The 17274-nt window shown below is 41.0% G+C and overlaps 1 protein-coding gene across 1 annotated transcript in view; it reads left to right on the top strand.

Moving 5' to 3' along the window:
• The window catches only part of stim2b (stromal interaction molecule 2b), a 128956-nt gene extending 116284 nt beyond the window's left edge, over positions 1–12672 (top strand). Inside the window, exons 11-13 of the mRNA XM_060825090.1 lie at positions 435–673; positions 8360–8558; positions 11566–12672. Coding sequence (XP_060681073.1) covers positions 435–673; positions 8360–8558; positions 11566–12013 — 886 coding nt within the window. The 3' untranslated portion in view covers positions 12014–12672. The remainder of the gene's footprint in view (positions 1–434; positions 674–8359; positions 8559–11565) is intronic.
• Positions 12673–17274: the final 4602 nt, after the last annotated feature.

Below are 17274 nucleotides of genomic sequence, written 5' to 3'. Positions count from 1 at the left end.
GAAGTTAAAAAGAATAAAGTTGAATCCGAGTAAAGCTGCAAAGGATCAAAAGGTATCCATTTTAGCAAGAAAAGGAAACATTCAGTGACGTCAGTATTACTTGGAAGCTGGGGAGGGGGGTTCTGGATGAGATGCTGTTCAGAGGATCTCTGCCGACTCAATGGCTTCTTTCGGCTATAGGGATTCTACTAATGCACAGATACTGTATGAGCCTGATTTCCTCACATATGCATTTTTCACTATTTAACAACCAACAATAGAAAACCAGTTTAGTTTTATTTTTATATCCTTTTCTGCTCCACCGGTGTTGAGGTGCGCGCATGTGTCTACTGAGAAACTTGCACTTAAAACGCAAGCTACGTTTTAACTGGAAATTGGAGGTTGGTTTTATCAGACGGTTGAATAAGTATCATTTCTGTTATGTACGTTTTCAGGCAAGCGTTATCAGAGGTGACGGCAGCCTTGCGGGAGCGGTTACATCGCTGGCAGCAGATTGAGAAGATTTGTGGTTTTCCAATTGTGCACAATTCGGGAATGCCAAGTCTGACCTCCGTTCTGTACTCTGAGCACAGTTGGGTCGTCATGCCTCGGGTCTCTGTGCCACCGTATCCAATAGCTGGTGGAGTAGATGACTTGGATGAAGATACACCACCAATCATTCCACAGTTCCACTGTAAGTTACAAATTCCATCTCCTGACGAGCGTAAACATAAGTGACTAAGATCTTGACACTTCAGTTCTGAACATTGGAGCTTTGCATTCAGCTGAGGAATAGGGTAGAGTATAGATGGAAGGTATTATTTTTCATTCTTTTACTCCCAGAAAATTCTTATCTAGTTGAACAACTATTCCCTTTGCCCTCCTGATTTCTCTCTTAAGTATACTCCTACTACCTTTATGCTCTTCTAAGGATTCACTTGATCTATCCTGTCTATACCTGGCATATGCTTCCTTCTTTTTCTTAACCAAACCCTCAATTTCTTTCGTCATCCAGCATTCCCTATACCTACCAGCCTTTCCTTTCACCCAACAGGAATATACTTTCTCTGGATTCTCGTTACCTCATTTCTGAAGCCTTCCCATTTTCCAGCCGACCCTTTACCTGTGAACATTTGCCCCCAATCAGCCTTTGAAAGTTCTTGCCAAATACTGTTGAAATTGACCTTTTTTCGATTTAGAACTTCAACTTTTAAATCTGGTCTATCCTTTTCCATTATTATTTTAAATCTAATATAATTATGGTCACTGGCCCCAAAGTGTTCCCCCACTGACACCTCGGTCACCTGTCCTGTCTTATTTCCCAAGAGTAGGCCAAGTTTTGCACCTTGTAGGTTGTAGATACATCCACTTTCTTGTACACGCTTAACAAATTTCTCTCCATCTAAACCCTTAACACTATGGCAGTCCCAGTCTATGTTTGGGAAGTTAAAATCCCTCACGATAACCACCCTATTATTCTTACAGAAAGCTGAGATCATCTTACAAGTTTGTTTCTCAATTTCCTTCTGACTATTAGGGGTTTTATTAGACAATCCCAGTAAGGTGACCATTCCTTTCTTATTTCTCAATTCCACCCAAATAGCTTCCCTGGATGTATTTCCGGGAATATCCTCCCTCAGCACAACTGTAATGCTATCCCTTATCAAAAACGCCACTCTCCCCTCCTCTCTTGCCTCCCTTTCTATCATTCCAGTAGCATTTGTATCCTGGAACACTAAGCTGCCGGTCCTGTCCATCCCTGAGCCATGTTTCTGTAATTGCTATGACATCCCAGTCCCATGTTCCTAACCATGCCCTGAGTTCATCTGCCATCCCTGTTCGGCCCCTTGCATCGAAATAAATGCAGTTTATTAGTCCTACCTTGTCCCTGATTGCCCTGACTATTTGACACTCTTCTGTTCTCAACTGTACCAGTCTCAGATTGATCTCTTTCCTCACTATCTCCCTGGGTCCCACCCCCCCACCTTACTAGTTTAAATCCTCCCAAGCAGTTCTAGCAAATCTCCCTGCCAGTATATTAGTCCTCCTCCAATTTAGGTGCAATCTGTCCTTCTTGTACAGGTCACTTCTATCCCAAAAGAAATTCCAATGATCCAAAAATATGAATCCTTCTACCACACACCAGCTCCTCAGCCATGCATTCATCTGCTCTATCCTCCTATTCCTGCCCTCACTAGCTCTTAGCACCGGGATTAATCCAGATATTACCACTCTTGAAGATCTCCTTTTTAAATTCCTGCCTAACTCCCTGTAATCTCCCTTCAGAATCTCAACCTTTTCCTGGTTCCAATGTGGACAATGACCTCTTGCTGGCCCCTCTTCCCCCATGAGAACATTCTACACCCTCTCTGAGACATCCTTGATCCTGGCACCAGGGAAGCAACACACCATTCTGATTTTTCACTGCTAGCCACACAAATGTCTGTCTGTACCTGGAACTAGGGAATCCCTGAACACAAATGATCTCTCGTAATGAGGGGTATGTCGGGTTCCATTAGAGCTAGTCTCAATACCAGAAACTTGGCTGTTCGTGCTACGTTCCCCTGCAAATTCATCACCCCCTACATTTTCCAAAACTGCGTTCCTGTTTGAAATGGGGATAGCTACAGAAAACTCCTGCACGAACTGCCTACCTCTCTTACCCTTCCTGGATTTTACCCATCTATGTGACTGTATCTGCGACTTTTCCCCCTTCCTATAATTGCCATCCATCAAATACTGTTACATGAGATAGCTTTAGCAAATAGAATTAAGGAGAATCCAAAGGGTTTTTTTACAAATACATTAAGGACAAAAGAGTAACTAGGGAGAGAATAGGGCCCCTCAACGATCAGCAAGGTGGCCTTTGTGTGGAGCCGCAGAAAATGGAGGAGATACTAAATGAGTATTTTGCATCAGTATTTACAGTGGAAAAGGACATATAAGATATAGAATGTAAGGAAATAAATGGTGACATCTTGAAAAATGTCCATATTACAGAGGAGGAAGTGCTGGCTGTCTTGAAACGCATAAATGTGGATAAATCCTCAGGACCTGATCAGGTGTACTCTAGAACTCTGTGGGAAGCTAGGGAAGTGATTGCTGGGCCTCTTGCTGAGATATTTGTATAATCGATAGTCACAGGTGAGGTGCTGGAAGACTGGAGGTTGGCTAACGTGGTGCCACTGTTTAAGAGGGATGGTAAGGACAAGCCAGGAACTATAGACCAGTGAGCCTGACGTCGGTGGTGGGCAAGTTGTTGGAGGGAATCTTGAGAGACAGGATGTATATGTATTTGGAAAAAACTAGGTAAAAACAATGACTGCAGATGCTGGAAACCAGATTCTGGATAATTGGTGCTGGAAGAGCACAGCAGTTCAGGCAGCATCTGAGGAGCAGTAAAATCGACGTTTCGGGCAAAAACCCTTCATCAGGAATGGTAAGGACTGATTAGGGATAGTCAACATGGCTTTGTACTCGGGAAATCATGTCTCACAAACTTGATTGAGTTTTTTGAAGAAGTAACAAAGAGAATTGATGAGGGCAGAGCGGTAGTTGTGATCTATATAGACTTCAGTAAGGCGTTCGACAAAGTTCCCCATGGGAGACTGGTGAGCAAGGTTAGATCTCACGGAATACAGGGAGAACTAGCCATTTGGATATGGAACTGGTTAAAAGATAGAAGACAGAGTGTGGTGGTGGAAGGTTGTTTTTCAGACTGGAGGCCTGTGACCAGTGGAGTGTCACGAGGATCGGTGCTGGGTCCACTACTTTTCATCATTTATATAAATCATTTGGATGTGAGCATAAAAGGTATAGTTAATAAGTTTGCTGATGATTCCAAAATTGGAGGTGTAGTGGACAGCGAAGAAGGTTACCTCAGATTACAACGGGATCCTGATCAGATGGGTCAATGGGCTGAGAAGTGGCAGATGGAGTTTAATTCAGATAAATGCAAAGTGCTGCATTTTGGGAAAGCAAATCTTAGCAGGACTTGTACGCTTAATGGTAAGGTCCTAGGGAGTGTTGCTGAACAAAGAGACCTTGGAGTGCAGGTTCATAGCTCCTTGAAAGTGGAGTTGCAGGTAGATAGGATAGTGAAGAAGGCACTTGGTATGCTTTCCTTTGTTGGTCAGAGTATTGAGTATAGGAGTTGGGAGGTCATGTTGCGTCTGTACAGGACATTAGTTAGGCCACTGTTGGAATGTTACGTTCAATTCTGGTCTCCTTCCTATTGGAAACATGTTGGGAAACTTGAAAGCGTTCAGAAAAGATTTACAAGGATGTTGCCAGAGTTGGAGGATTTGAGCTATAGGGAGAGGCTGAACAGGCTGGGGCTGTTTTCCCTGGAGTGTCGGAGGCTGAGCGGTGATCTTATAGAGGTTTTCAAAATCATGAGGGGCATGGATAGGATAAATAGACAAAGTCTTTTCTCTGGGGTGGGGGAGACCAGAACTGGAGGGAATAGGGTGAGAGGGGAACGATATAAAAGAGACCTAAGGAGCAACATTTTCATGCAGAGGGTGGTACATGTATGGAATGAGCTGCCAGAGGAAGTGGTGGAGGCTGGTACAATTGCAACATCCAAAAGGCATCTGGATGGGTATATGAATAGAAAGGATTTGGAGGGATATGGGCCAGGTGCTGGCAGGTGGAACGGAATTGGGTTGGGATATCTGGTTGGCTTGGACAAATTGGACCGAAGGGTCTGTTTCTGTGCTGTACATCTCTATGACTCTATAACTGTCATTTGTTACACCGAACATGATGCCGAATGACCCTAATCCCTTTTCTTGTCCTTGGTCCATACTCCTCCATTCCTTCCATATTCATGTGCTTATCTAAACGTTCCTTAAATGCCTTTAATCGTATCTGCCTCCACCACCATCCCTGGCAGCGCTTTCGAGACTCCTATCACTCTCCGAGTTAAAAAAAATACTTACCCCTCACATCTCCTTTAAACTTTGCCCCCTCACCTTAAATGTATGCCCCCTGGTATTAGACATTTCAACTATGGTTTGGTGCTGAGAATTATTTTCCCAATCTATGCATCTCATAATTTTATAGACTTCTCCCCTCAGTCTTCTCCGCTTAATAGAAAACAACCTGGGTGTTTCTAGCTTTTCCATATAGCTCATACCCTCTAATCCAGGCAGTATCCCGATCAACCTCTTCTGCACCCCCTGCAAAGCCTCCAGATCCTTTAACAGAATTGAGCGCAATACTCTTTAATGTGGTCAAATCAAAGTCTTCTCAAGCTGCAACATGACACCCTGACTGTTGTACTCAGTTCCCCAACTGATGAAAGGCAAGCATGCCAAATACCTTCTTTACCATTCTATCTACTTGCATGGCCACTTTCAGGGAGCTAAGGGCTCGAACCTCAAGATCCCTCTACATTACTGCTGTTCAGAGTCTGCCATTAACTGTTTACTTTTCCTTAACTTTTGATCTCCTAAAATGCACAACCTCACGTTTACCCAGATTAAACTCCATCTGCCATTTCACCGGCCATGTCTGCAACTGATCTGTATCCCACTGTATCCTTTGACAACCTTCTACACTATCCACAATTCCACCAAACTATGTATTTTCTGCAAACTTACTAATCCACCCATCTATGTTTTCATCCAAGCCATTTAAATATGGCACAAACAGCAGAGGTCCCAGGATGGGTCCCTGTGGGGCACCACTTGTCACAGACCTCAAGCCTGAAAAACCCCCTTCCACCACTACCCCTGCCTTCTATGGGCAAGGCAATTCTGAATCCACACCAAGTCACCATGGATCCAGTACATTTTAATCATCTGGATGATTAGTGGGCGGCACGGTGGCACAGTGGTTAGCACTGCTGCCTCACAGCGCTAGAGACCCGGGTCAGTTCCCGCCTCAGACGACTGACTGTGTGGAGTTTGCACGTTCTCCCCGTGTCTGCGTGGGTTTCCTCCGGGTGCTCTGGTTTCCTCCCACAGTCCAAAGATGTGCGGGTCAGGTGAATTGGCCATGCTAAATTGCCCATAGTGTTAGGTAAGGGGTAAATGTAGGGGAATGGGTGGGTTGCACTTCAGCGGGTCGGTGTGGACTTATTGGGCCGAAGGGCCTGTTTCCACACTGTAAGTAATCTAATCTAATCTAATGAGTCTAACATGAAGGACCTTGTCAAAGCCTTACTAAAGTCCATGTAGACAACATTCATTGATGACCTTTGTCGTCACCTTGAAAAATTCGATCAAGTTAGTAAGCCGTGACCTGGCCTGCTGACTGTCCCTAATTAGGTTGTGCTTTTCCAAATGTACATAAATCCTATCCGTAAGAATTCTCTCCAATGGATCCCAACCACTGATGTGAGACTCACCGGTCTGTACTTTCCTGGATTATCCCTATTTCCCTAATTGAACAGAGGAACAGCATTAACTACTTGCCAGTCCTCCAAGACCTCTCCAGTAGCTAGTGAGGATCCAAAGATCTTGGTCAATGCCCCAGCAATCTTCTCTCTCGCCTTGCTCAGTAACCTTGGGTAGATACCATTAGGCCGTGGGGACTCATTCATATGAATGCTCTTCAAGAGATGCAACACCATTTCTTTTTTGATCTCAAAATTCCCTAGCATATTAGCATGATCCATACAAATCTCACTATCCTCCATATCCTTCACCTGGGTGAACACCGATGCAAAGTACTCATTTAGGATCGCAACCATGTTCACTGCCTGTAAGCACGAGTTTCCTCATTTGCCCTTGACTGGTCCTGCCTTCTCCCTAGCTAACCTCTTGGTTTTAATGTATCTGTTGAATGCCTTGGGATTCTCTTTAATCCTAGATTATTTCATGGCCTCTTCTTGCTCTCCTAATTCCCTGCTTGAGTACTCTCCTGCCTTTGTTATATTCTTTATCGGCCCTGTCCGATTTTAGCTTCCTAAACCTTGCATATGACTCTTGTTTCCTTTTGACTAAATTCTCAACCTCCCTCATTATCCAAGTGTCCCCTACTTTGCCATCCTTGTTCTTCCACCTCACTGGAACAGACTGGTCTTGAACACTGCCCAGCAGGTATTTAACCAATTTCCATGTCAAATGTGGATTTGCCTGATAAGAGCTCCTCCCAGTTGTCACCCTGTAGCTTCTGCCTAATACTGATGTAATTTACTTTCCTCCAATTTAGTACCTTCCCGCAAGGTCCTGACTTAACAGGGATTTAAAAAAATTGGCAACATAATCCAAAGGAATACAGAGGCAAGGTTTTGCAGCTAGTTGTTGTAATCTTGAATAGACTGTCTGAAATTGTGGTGGAAGTGGATTCAGAAGTGACTTTCAATAGAGAATTAAGTATGTACTTGCAAAGGAGGGGGTTGGGGGAGAGAAGGGTATGCAGAAAGAACAGAGGAGTAGGTCTATTTAGATAGATCTTTCAGAAAGTTTGCCACCGGCATGATGGGGTGAATTGCTGCATCCTGTACACTGCAACATGAGCTATCCATTATCTACCACTGAATTGACAATGTTCTTTGGGACAGGGCACATAAACTTTGTTGAATTGCGGCTAAACACTGCAAAATGACACCTAGAAATAGTGCTTTCTGTTGGGATTTTAATTTTTAAAAATCTGGAGCATTAGATTAAAATGATTTAAATTTTATTTGACTTATATAAAGAGAATTACAAATTATAAATGCATCACAAACTATTACTTGTCGGAACTGTTAGAATAATGATTACCTGAACTTTAAATAATGTCAAAACAACACACTATTAATATTATCAGAAATGCCAATTATGTGTTAAATTAAACTAATAGCTATTTTGGTTATATGATTGTAAGCAAGTGATTCACTGAGCCATCACTGTTTCATTGCCACAGACAAATATAATGAACTAAGACTTTTTAAAAAAGGTATGTATGTTAGTCCATTTAGCCCCTTCTTTGCTTCTCTGTTGGATCATGGCTGATCTATAACACTTCTATTTATGTGCCATCACTCCAAATTTATTATTACCCTTGCTCAACCGAAATCAATTAATTGCAACCTTGAAATTTGTAATAGACCCAGCATCTGTCACCTTTTTTGAGAATTAATTCAAGATTACTAATATCCTTTCATATATAAAAAAAATTTCTGATATCCCTCCTAAATGGTCAAGTTCTGCCTCTTGATTTTGACCACCATCAGTGTATACTCTGTCAAACCTGTTTAGCATCTGACACAACATTGGTTTATCACTCAATTATCTGCAGTTGAGGGAATACAGGACACGTTTTTCTAATCTGCGTTCGTAATCTAACCTTTTTTAGCCCCAGTCTGGCAAATTGTATTTGCGTATTAAAATCACTGGAGTGTAAATCCCTGTTTCTAAATGTTTGTATGTGTTTTTTGTCCCCCCAGCACTAGTTCATAGTAAACTCAATTACAATTTACCAAAAAGCAGCAGTCAAGGACGCACCCGGAGAGCCAATGTTATTCCCTCTGGACTTCCACCTTCCTTGCAATCCTCCACTCCAGATATCTTTGTAACAAACAGCTATTCAACCCTTCGTACTGAGGAGGATGAAGATGCTATATTCTTCACAGCTGACAAGAACTGGTAACTAGTCTTTTGTGTGTTCTGGAATGAGTTGAAACAAATTAAATACTACTTTATGCTTTGTTCAGCCATGAGAGAGCATTGTGGAAATTAAGTGGGTCTCAGTTACTTTGTTTGTGTGGTTTATGTTTGGGATAGCAATGTGCAGATGGCTAAAATTCGGGACAATTCAGATGAATTGGAGTAAAATGTGGATTTTCAAATTCACATTAGCATGGATTACACGTTAGACCCTGGAAAGTTTGCATGTTTACATGTCCTAATGTGGATTTAAATCCTGGAATTTGTTGGTTTTATAAAGGAAGAGACTGGATCTATTCCCAGTAAGTGAATTTAATTTCAAATTTTAGCCTACTTACCACAGAACTGTAAGCTGCAACAGATAGGAATTATAAATTCTAATATAGTAATAGCAGAGAGCTTCATGAGAATAACTTCTACAGGGCTTAAGTTACCACCTTGAATCAATTATTTAAATTGAACAAACATTTGGGGATAGTCTGGAGTCTTTTACATAAGCATTTCAATTCATATCTGTCTATTACTCTCGGTAGTTACCAGTTGCCTTGCTAGAGTTCCTGGAGTTCTCCTGTTCTATGTATTGATCAATAGCCCATTTGCATTTTCAAAATAACCAGTCTGAGACTAGTTGTGTTACTTGAAAAAAATGAGTAATTTAAAATGGTGTACTTTATAAATTGGCGCAACTGTACACCACGCCAATCTGTGTGGTTCCTCGATTTACTAAGTTCTCTAAATGAGAGGGAAATGTAGAGAGTGAGCATCAAATGGATGAGCTCAAACTTATCGAAGTTAAATTCCATCTGACAAATTTTGGACCAGTCCTTGATGCAGTCTTGAACAAATTCCCCAGAAAGTGCTGGCTGGACAGTATTGGTAAAGGCATGGCCAAGTATTGATGTATCCTGTGCAAGTTTCTAAAGAGATATCCTCGAAGGGGTAACTGACAATGCTAATCAATTTTCAGGAGTCTCCAGAGTGTTTATGGTTCATTAATCTGTTAATTTGTCACTAAGAACGCTATTCAAATGCTCCCTGTTAACATCTAACACAGATGAGCAAATTAAGGAGAACATGCAAATTTCAACATCCGTTTTTAGCCTTGTGTGGTACATTGTACATTTAAGCTTCATTATCCTTTTTTTTCCTTTATGGAAGAGGTTGTTCTGCACCTGTAATAGCGTGCAGTTATTAGACGGGTAGTTAGGAGGAATCAGGAAGAAAGGCTTTGCATTGTGGTCTGTAATTGGAAAAATTCACTGGGGAGAAAGGCACTGAGCAAACTACTGAGATTAAAGGCAGATGAGACTCCAGGGTCTAATGGCCTTCATTCTAGGAAGGAAGTGATTTGTCAATGTGTTGGTTGTGATATGCCAGAATTTCCTAGATTCTGGAAAGGTATTGATAGAATGGAAAACAAAATACTAAAGTAATGCCCTTATTCAAAAAGGGATGGCAGCAGAAAGTAGCAAACTATCGACCAGCTTAATTAACATCATTGGGAAATTGTTGGAATCAGTTATGAAGAAAGTAGTAATGGGGTATTTGGAAAGTCAAAACACAGTCTGTAAGAATCACCATGGTTTTATGAAGGGTAAATCATGTTTGGTTAATTTGCTAGAGTTCTCCGTATATGTACAAGCAAATGGGGCCCCTGTAGAAGTAGTATATCTGGATTTCCAGGAGGCATTTAAGAAGGTACCACACAAAAGGTTGATGCACAAATTACAGTCTCACGGAGTTAGGGGCAATTTATTAGCTTGTTTGGAGGTTTGGTTACCCAACAGACAGCAAATGATTAAGATAAATGTATCCTTTTCTGGTTGGCAAACTAGAGTAGAGTAGAGAGTCAGTATAAAATTAGTGCAGTGTTACAGGGTTCATTCCTCAGGTTCCAATTCTTGGTAATCTGTATTAATAGTTTGAATGCAGAGATAGAAAGTGCAGTTGCCAGGTTTACGGATAACATTAAGTTGCCATGAAAAAAGAAGAAATTTACAAATAGACCTAGATAAGTGAATGGTCCAAAATTTGTCAGATGGAATTTAACTTCGATAAGTTTGAGCTCATCCATTTTGGTCAGAAGAATAAAAAGGCAACTTAGTATATAAATGGAGAAAAGTTCTAAAATGCTTTGGTGTTCAAGGATCTGGGTCACTGTGCATGAATTGCAGAAAGCTAGATTACAGGTACAGCAGGAAATACGGAAGGCAAATGGAATTTTTACATTTTATTGCGAAAGGAATAGAGTACAAGAGTAAGGATGCGTTTTTGCAGCTGTAGAAGACATTGATGCAACTGCATCAGGAGAACTGTATTCAATTCTGGTCCCCTCCTTGACAAAGGATGTAATTGTATTGGAGGAGGTTCAATGAAGGTTCACTAGCTTACTTCCTGAGATGAAGGGCTTGTTTTATGTGAAGAGATTGGGCAGGTTAGGTCAATATTCGCCAGAGTTTGGAAGTGTAAAAGGTCTAATTTGAGGTGAATAAGATGGTAAAGGGGATTGACAAAGTAGACTGAGCGGGGATGTTTCCCCTGGATTTAGAAAGAGAAGCCATAATATTAGGCTGAGGGGTGGCAAATTTAAAACAGAGACGAGAAGGAATTACTTCTCTTATTATGACTCCTGAGTGCAGTGGATGCTGAGACACTGAATAAATGTAAGGAGGAGGTAGTCAGACTTTTAATTAGTAATAGGTTAAAGGGTTCTGGGGAGCAGGCAGGAACATGGAGTTGAGGCTGAGCTGAGACCAACCATTAAATGGCGAAGCAGGCTGGAGGGGCTGCATTGTCTACGCCTGCTCTAGTTCTTGTGTTCTTATACTGTTGTATACTCAAGAAATACTCATTTCTTTGGGGTGTTTCACGATGTAAGTATATAAATACAAGTTATTGACCTTTCCCTGCCATTAACCTGAAATCAGTATCAATGTTCTGCAAATGAGAAATGTTTAACTTGCTGTTTGTCTGTTTTGTAACGTAGGGATACACAGGAAACCACTTCAGACTGTGACTCCTCTTTTGGGTCTTCAAATGGAAAGAAGCTGTTTCTCTTATCAAACTCTGAGGCTCTAAGTGATGCTTCACGTAAAATGTCCAAGAACTCCCTGGATGACTTATCTGTTGCTGATTCATCCATGCCATATGAGCGGGTAGCTACAGCTCCGGATTCTCTGGGCCCAGCAGATACCAAGAGTATGATTGTGAGCTCGCTGATGGCCACCAAGCCTGTTCGGAATGGTCTTGAGAAATCCTACAGCATGGGACAGCTATCAGCAGCTCAGGACAGGCGCGTCTTAGAACTTTCCACATCAAGTGCTCAGAAAAGCATAACTAAGAGACAAACAGCATCTCAAGAACTGTCTTCCTGTACAGACAGAGTTAAAAAAACCTCTAAGTTAAAAAAGATCTTCAAGAAAATGTCAAAATAATAAACGCCAAAGTGTGACAATGGCGAAGCCTAATTCATTGTAACATCTGTTTACGAAAGCTGCATTTAGATGTTACGCAGAGGGCTTTGGTTTCTGCCCGAGTTACAGTTGTAGAAATTAATGTTGCACTATTACTTTCCTGATGGGGGAAGGTACCTCTGATTATATAGACAATGTATAAAGATTTGTAGAGAAACTAAGCAGATTCTATGTTTTTACTGTTACATGTAGAGCTTTGGTAGGATTTTTAAGAATTCAGATTTCTAATGACTTAAAAGAGCAGTGGAATTTCTAACAGCAAGAAAGCAAATTTTTCTTGTGAAACAAATTTCTTAAAAGTTTTACAAGCTTGCTGTACAAATGATTAAAATGCCTGGCAGCCTCTGAGCTTTTCTCTCATGCCTTGTCTTTGAACTCTGAAGATTGGCACTGAAGGCTGTTAAAGATTACTACCAGCCTGCAAGCAAGCACTACCAGTTTCCTCATATTATTGTAGCAGCAGTGGGACCTGGCAAAATACTGAGCTGTTGATTCAGGATTTCTTCTTGCAGATTAGAAGTGAAAAGTACTTCATCTGAACTTAATAGACTTAAGGGTAGTTGGGGTGTTTGGAACTTCTTGAATGTATTAAAAGAATAAAATGAAGCATTATGAAACCATTGCAGCGAATACAGTCTTAATTATTTCATTGGGTTATTCTTCCAATTTTTATTAAATGAATTTTTATATCATTTGCATTAGACATCATAGTACTGGCATCAAAGTCTATAATTAATTGAATGGCTATGAGACTTTGCTTTTACTGTACTATCTCCTGCTTTTCTGAATTGTGGATTTCAGGGATGGATGGCTCAAGGGAATCCTGATCCTCATCATTCATATTTCTCTTAATTCCTTTCATGGCAATTTTTATTCATATTTTTAGTCTGTCTGGTCTTGATACCTCCGCTTCAAAGAATGGACTGGGAGCCTGCTACCAAGCTGCTTACAATGACTGCTGGTAACATTTCGGGTCTTTCCATCTCTACTCAACACACCTCATTGGAATACGAATTGATGCCACTGTGCAGCGCTCACCTAATGAATTGCCTCTTTTGCTATTTCCCTTCAATATAAAGGACTTGGTGGGCCACTCACACATTGGAGTTCTCTCGTTTCATTGTCGATACTTACTTTAGGGTTTGTTCATGTGCAAACAGACACTAAGGTGATTCCAAAACTAAAACCAAAACAGTGGAGTAATACAGCAGGCTTGCTAACATTTGGGGAGGAGAAAAATCAGTTAATGGCCGAGTCTGAGATGACTTCTTCAGATTGAAGGAAATGTGGCACTTTAAGTTGTATTCCTTTTATTCATAGGATCAGAAGTAGGCCATTTAGCCATTCAAGCCTCTTCCATTCAGTGAGATCATGACTGATGTGGCCAAAATCTATATATCTGCCTTTGGCTCCATATCTATTAATATTTGCTTCCTAAATTTTAAATTAACAACTGATCCAGCATTCACTGCTGTTTTGCAAAGAGTTTCAAATATCTTCCACTCTGACATCTCTACTGAATGGTCTGGCCCTAATTATCAGACTATGCTTGCTAGTTCTAGAATGCCCAACCAGTGAAAATAGTTTATAGTCATTTGCCTGTCTTTTCCTGTTGGTAGCTAAAAGACTGCAATCAGATAATCCCTTAACCTTCTAAATTTAAGAGAAAGCATGCCTAAATTTGTATGATCTCTCCTCAGAATTTAACCCCTGAACTCCAAATATCATTTTTATAAACCTACATTGTACTCCCTCCAAGGCCAATACATCCTTCCTCAGATGTGGTGCTCAGATCTGCTCAGTCCTCCCAGTGGGGTCCAACTGTATAACTGCAGTATAACATCTATGTCCTTACACTCCTTTCCTTTAGATGTAAAGGCCAACATTTCATTGTTTTTCTTGATTATTCTCTGCACCTTTTAGTGACATTGTAAAAATCTATGCACATGAACCCCCAAATCCCTTTGGATATCTATTGTATTTAACTTCACACAATCTAGAATATTCCCCGATCTTTTCTGTTTCAGTCCAAAATGGATAACCTCACATTTGCTTACATTGAACTGCCTCTGTCACAGTTTTGCCTGTTCACTTCGTCTATCAATATCCAATTCTAATCTTCCTTCACTATCCCAAGCTGCATCCTATCATATTCAGGGGACTCAGCAGTTTTAGCCCCTAGCACTTCCTCAGTGTTCATCACCTATAATGCTGCCTTCTCATGAATGGTGGGTCAGTGGTTAGCACTGCTGCCTCAGTGCCAGGGACCTGGGTTCAATTCCAGCCTACTACTTGTGTGGTTTTTCTCCAGATGCTCCGATTTCTTCCCATCGTCCAAAGGTGTGCAGGTAAGATAGATTAGCTATAGGAAATGCAGGGTATGAGGGAGAGAGTAGGGAGTTTGGGTTTGGGTGGAATGCTGTTCAGAAGGTCAGTGTGGATTTGATGGGCCGAGTGGCCTACTTCCACACTTACACTCTAGGGATTCTATGATGCTATTTTGTAACTGCTGAACGTGGATGCCTTCACTATGACACAGTGAAAGTTTGAATAGTCTTGTAGCTGCTTTCTGAAGTTGTCAGGTAATAATATAAATGTTATAGTCACCCACACGTAGAGCAAGCAGCCTACTGAAGAGGAAGGTGGTTTGATATGTGGTCAGGTTGGTGTACACCTGCCTTTCCTAATTTTGCCTTGCAAGATTTTAGGGGTTAGCGTGTTGATGAATATCAATGCCATGTTGATCGAGGGTTAGGAAAAGTAAAGAAGCTAAAAGATTTTTGAGAACTTGATATCACAAAAAAATGAGTTGGACTTCTGTCTCCTCGAGTACTAGAGACATATAGCACAGAAACAGACTCTTCGGTCCAACTTGTCCATGTCGACCTGTTAGCCTAAATTAATCTAATCCCATTTGCCTGCATTTTGCCTATATCTCTCTAAGACTTTCCTATTCATATATCCATCCAGATGCCTTTTAAATGTTGTAATTGTACAAGCCTCCACCACTCCCTCTGGCAGCTCGTTCCATACAAGCACCACTCTCTGAATAAAAAAGTTGCCCCTTTGGTCCCTGACATGTATTTCTCCTCTCACCTTAAACTTATGCTGTCTATTTTTAGACTCACCCACTCCAGGCAAAGGACCTTGTCAACCTACCCTATCTATGCCTCTCATGAATTTATAAACCTCTATAAAGTCATTCCTCAGCCTCCAATGCTTCAGGGAAAACAGCCCCAGCCTATGCAGCCTCTCCGTATAGCTCAAATCCTCCCAACCCTGGCAACATCCTTGTAAATCTTTTCTGAACCCTTTCAAGTTTCACAACACTATAGAGAATCTAATCTAATCTAATCCTTCCTATAGCAGTGAGATCAGAATTGCATGCAATATTCCAAAAGTGGCCTAACCAATACCCTGTACAGCCACAACATGACCTCCCAACTCCTGTACTCCATGCACTGACCAATAAAAGCAAGCATACTAAACACCTGCATTATCCTATCTACCTGCAACTCCACTTTCAAGGAATTATGAGCCTGCACCCCAAGGTGTCTTTGTTCAGAAACACTCCCCAGGACCTTACCATTAAGTGTATAAGTCCTGCCATGATTTACCTTGCCAAAATGCAGCACCTCCCATTTGTCTATGTTAAACTTCATCTGCCCATCTAATCAAGGTTCTGTTGTACTCTGAGGTATCCTTCCTGGCTGTTCACTACACCTCCAATTTTGGTGTCATCTGCAAACTTACTAACCATACTTCCTATGTTGACCATCAAATCATTTATATCAATGACGAAAAGCAGGGACCCAGCACTGATCCTTGTGGCACTCCACTGGTCACAGGCCTTCTGTCTGAAAAGGAGCCCAATTAGTTTCCTCATCTGTCCTTCTAAACTTCCTTGCCTGAAAATTCTGATCATATAAGGAAAGAAAGATTGAATTATCAAGAGTGACACAAAAATGAGTTTTTAAAAAAAGTTATGCATTTTAAAAATACCAAACTCCCAAAACCCGAAAGCAATGAGACTGTGATACTTACTGAGCCAGATGGTTTCATTGGAACCCAATAGCTTATTATTACAAAGGGTGCTCTGATGTATATCCAGGAATAATTAAATATGCATCTAGATATTCCAGGCTTAATGAAGTATGCAGCTATATTAATTGGCTTTTTAAAAGGCTTCTTGTGTCACTGCAGAGTGCCAATGTATTGTAGTGGGTTTAATTCATAACTACTATGCAATTACAGCAACTTGAAGCTCAATATTGCATTTCAATAAGGAGTGACACAGCAAGTTAATATCTTCATGATGCTAATAACAGAACACATCTTGGACATCAAAGTCTGTACTTCTGCATTTATCCAAATTGTTTGGAGTTAATTTCTCATGAAATATGTTTAAAAAATTCTGCAGACACAACAGAAAAGGATAAGTTCATGCAGGATTATTATCAAGTTACACAATATCTTAATACGTTGTTAAATTCCCAGCAGATGTTAGTACTGGTCAAATTAGATCCCAGAGTGAAATCTAGTTTGGCAGATCATTTGTTTTTAATTTTAAATGACACACTTTTATTGAGGCAAAAGTGTGGACTGCAGATGCTGGAGATTAGAGTCGAGAATGTGGTGCTGGAAAAGCGCGGCAGGTCAGGCAGCGTCCAAGGAGCAGGAGGGTTGACGTTTCAAGCAAAAGCCCTTCATCAGACTTTCATTGAGTCATAAACCCAAGGCTGCAGATTTTGATTTTAGCAATACAACAGAATTTATAATTGAAAAGAAAAAAATAAAAACAAACCAAGCCTTCTAAATGTAACAAATATTTTGAAAGATTTCAAAATACACAGCAAAAATCCTATCCCCCAACATTATCCCTTTTGTATTCAAATAATGACTGGAATCGGTGAAAGATGAAAATGGTCTATTGTATTCAGCAATCTCAGCACAAGTTCAAGGCGACAGTGGAATCTTGAAATACAGTCCCTTACAAGAGCTGCTTTATATACATTCTGGACTAATGGTGCTGGAAGAGCACAGCAGTTCAGGCAGCATCCAAGGAGCAGCGAAATCGATGTTTCGGGCAAAAGCCCTTCATCAGGAATAAAGGCAGAGAGCCTGAAGCGTGGAAGATAAGCTAGAGGAGGGTGGGGGTGGGGAGAAAGTAGCATAGAGTACAATAGGTGAGTGGGGGAGGGGATGAAGGTGATAGGTCAAGG

Source organism: Hemiscyllium ocellatum, chromosome 1 (genome assembly GCF_020745735.1).
Source record: "Hemiscyllium ocellatum isolate sHemOce1 chromosome 1, sHemOce1.pat.X.cur, whole genome shotgun sequence".
Lineage (NCBI taxonomy): Eukaryota > Metazoa > Chordata > Chondrichthyes > Orectolobiformes > Hemiscylliidae > Hemiscyllium > Hemiscyllium ocellatum.
The sequence above is the reverse complement of the archived record's forward strand: the minus strand, read 5'-3'. Positions and strand labels throughout refer to the sequence as shown.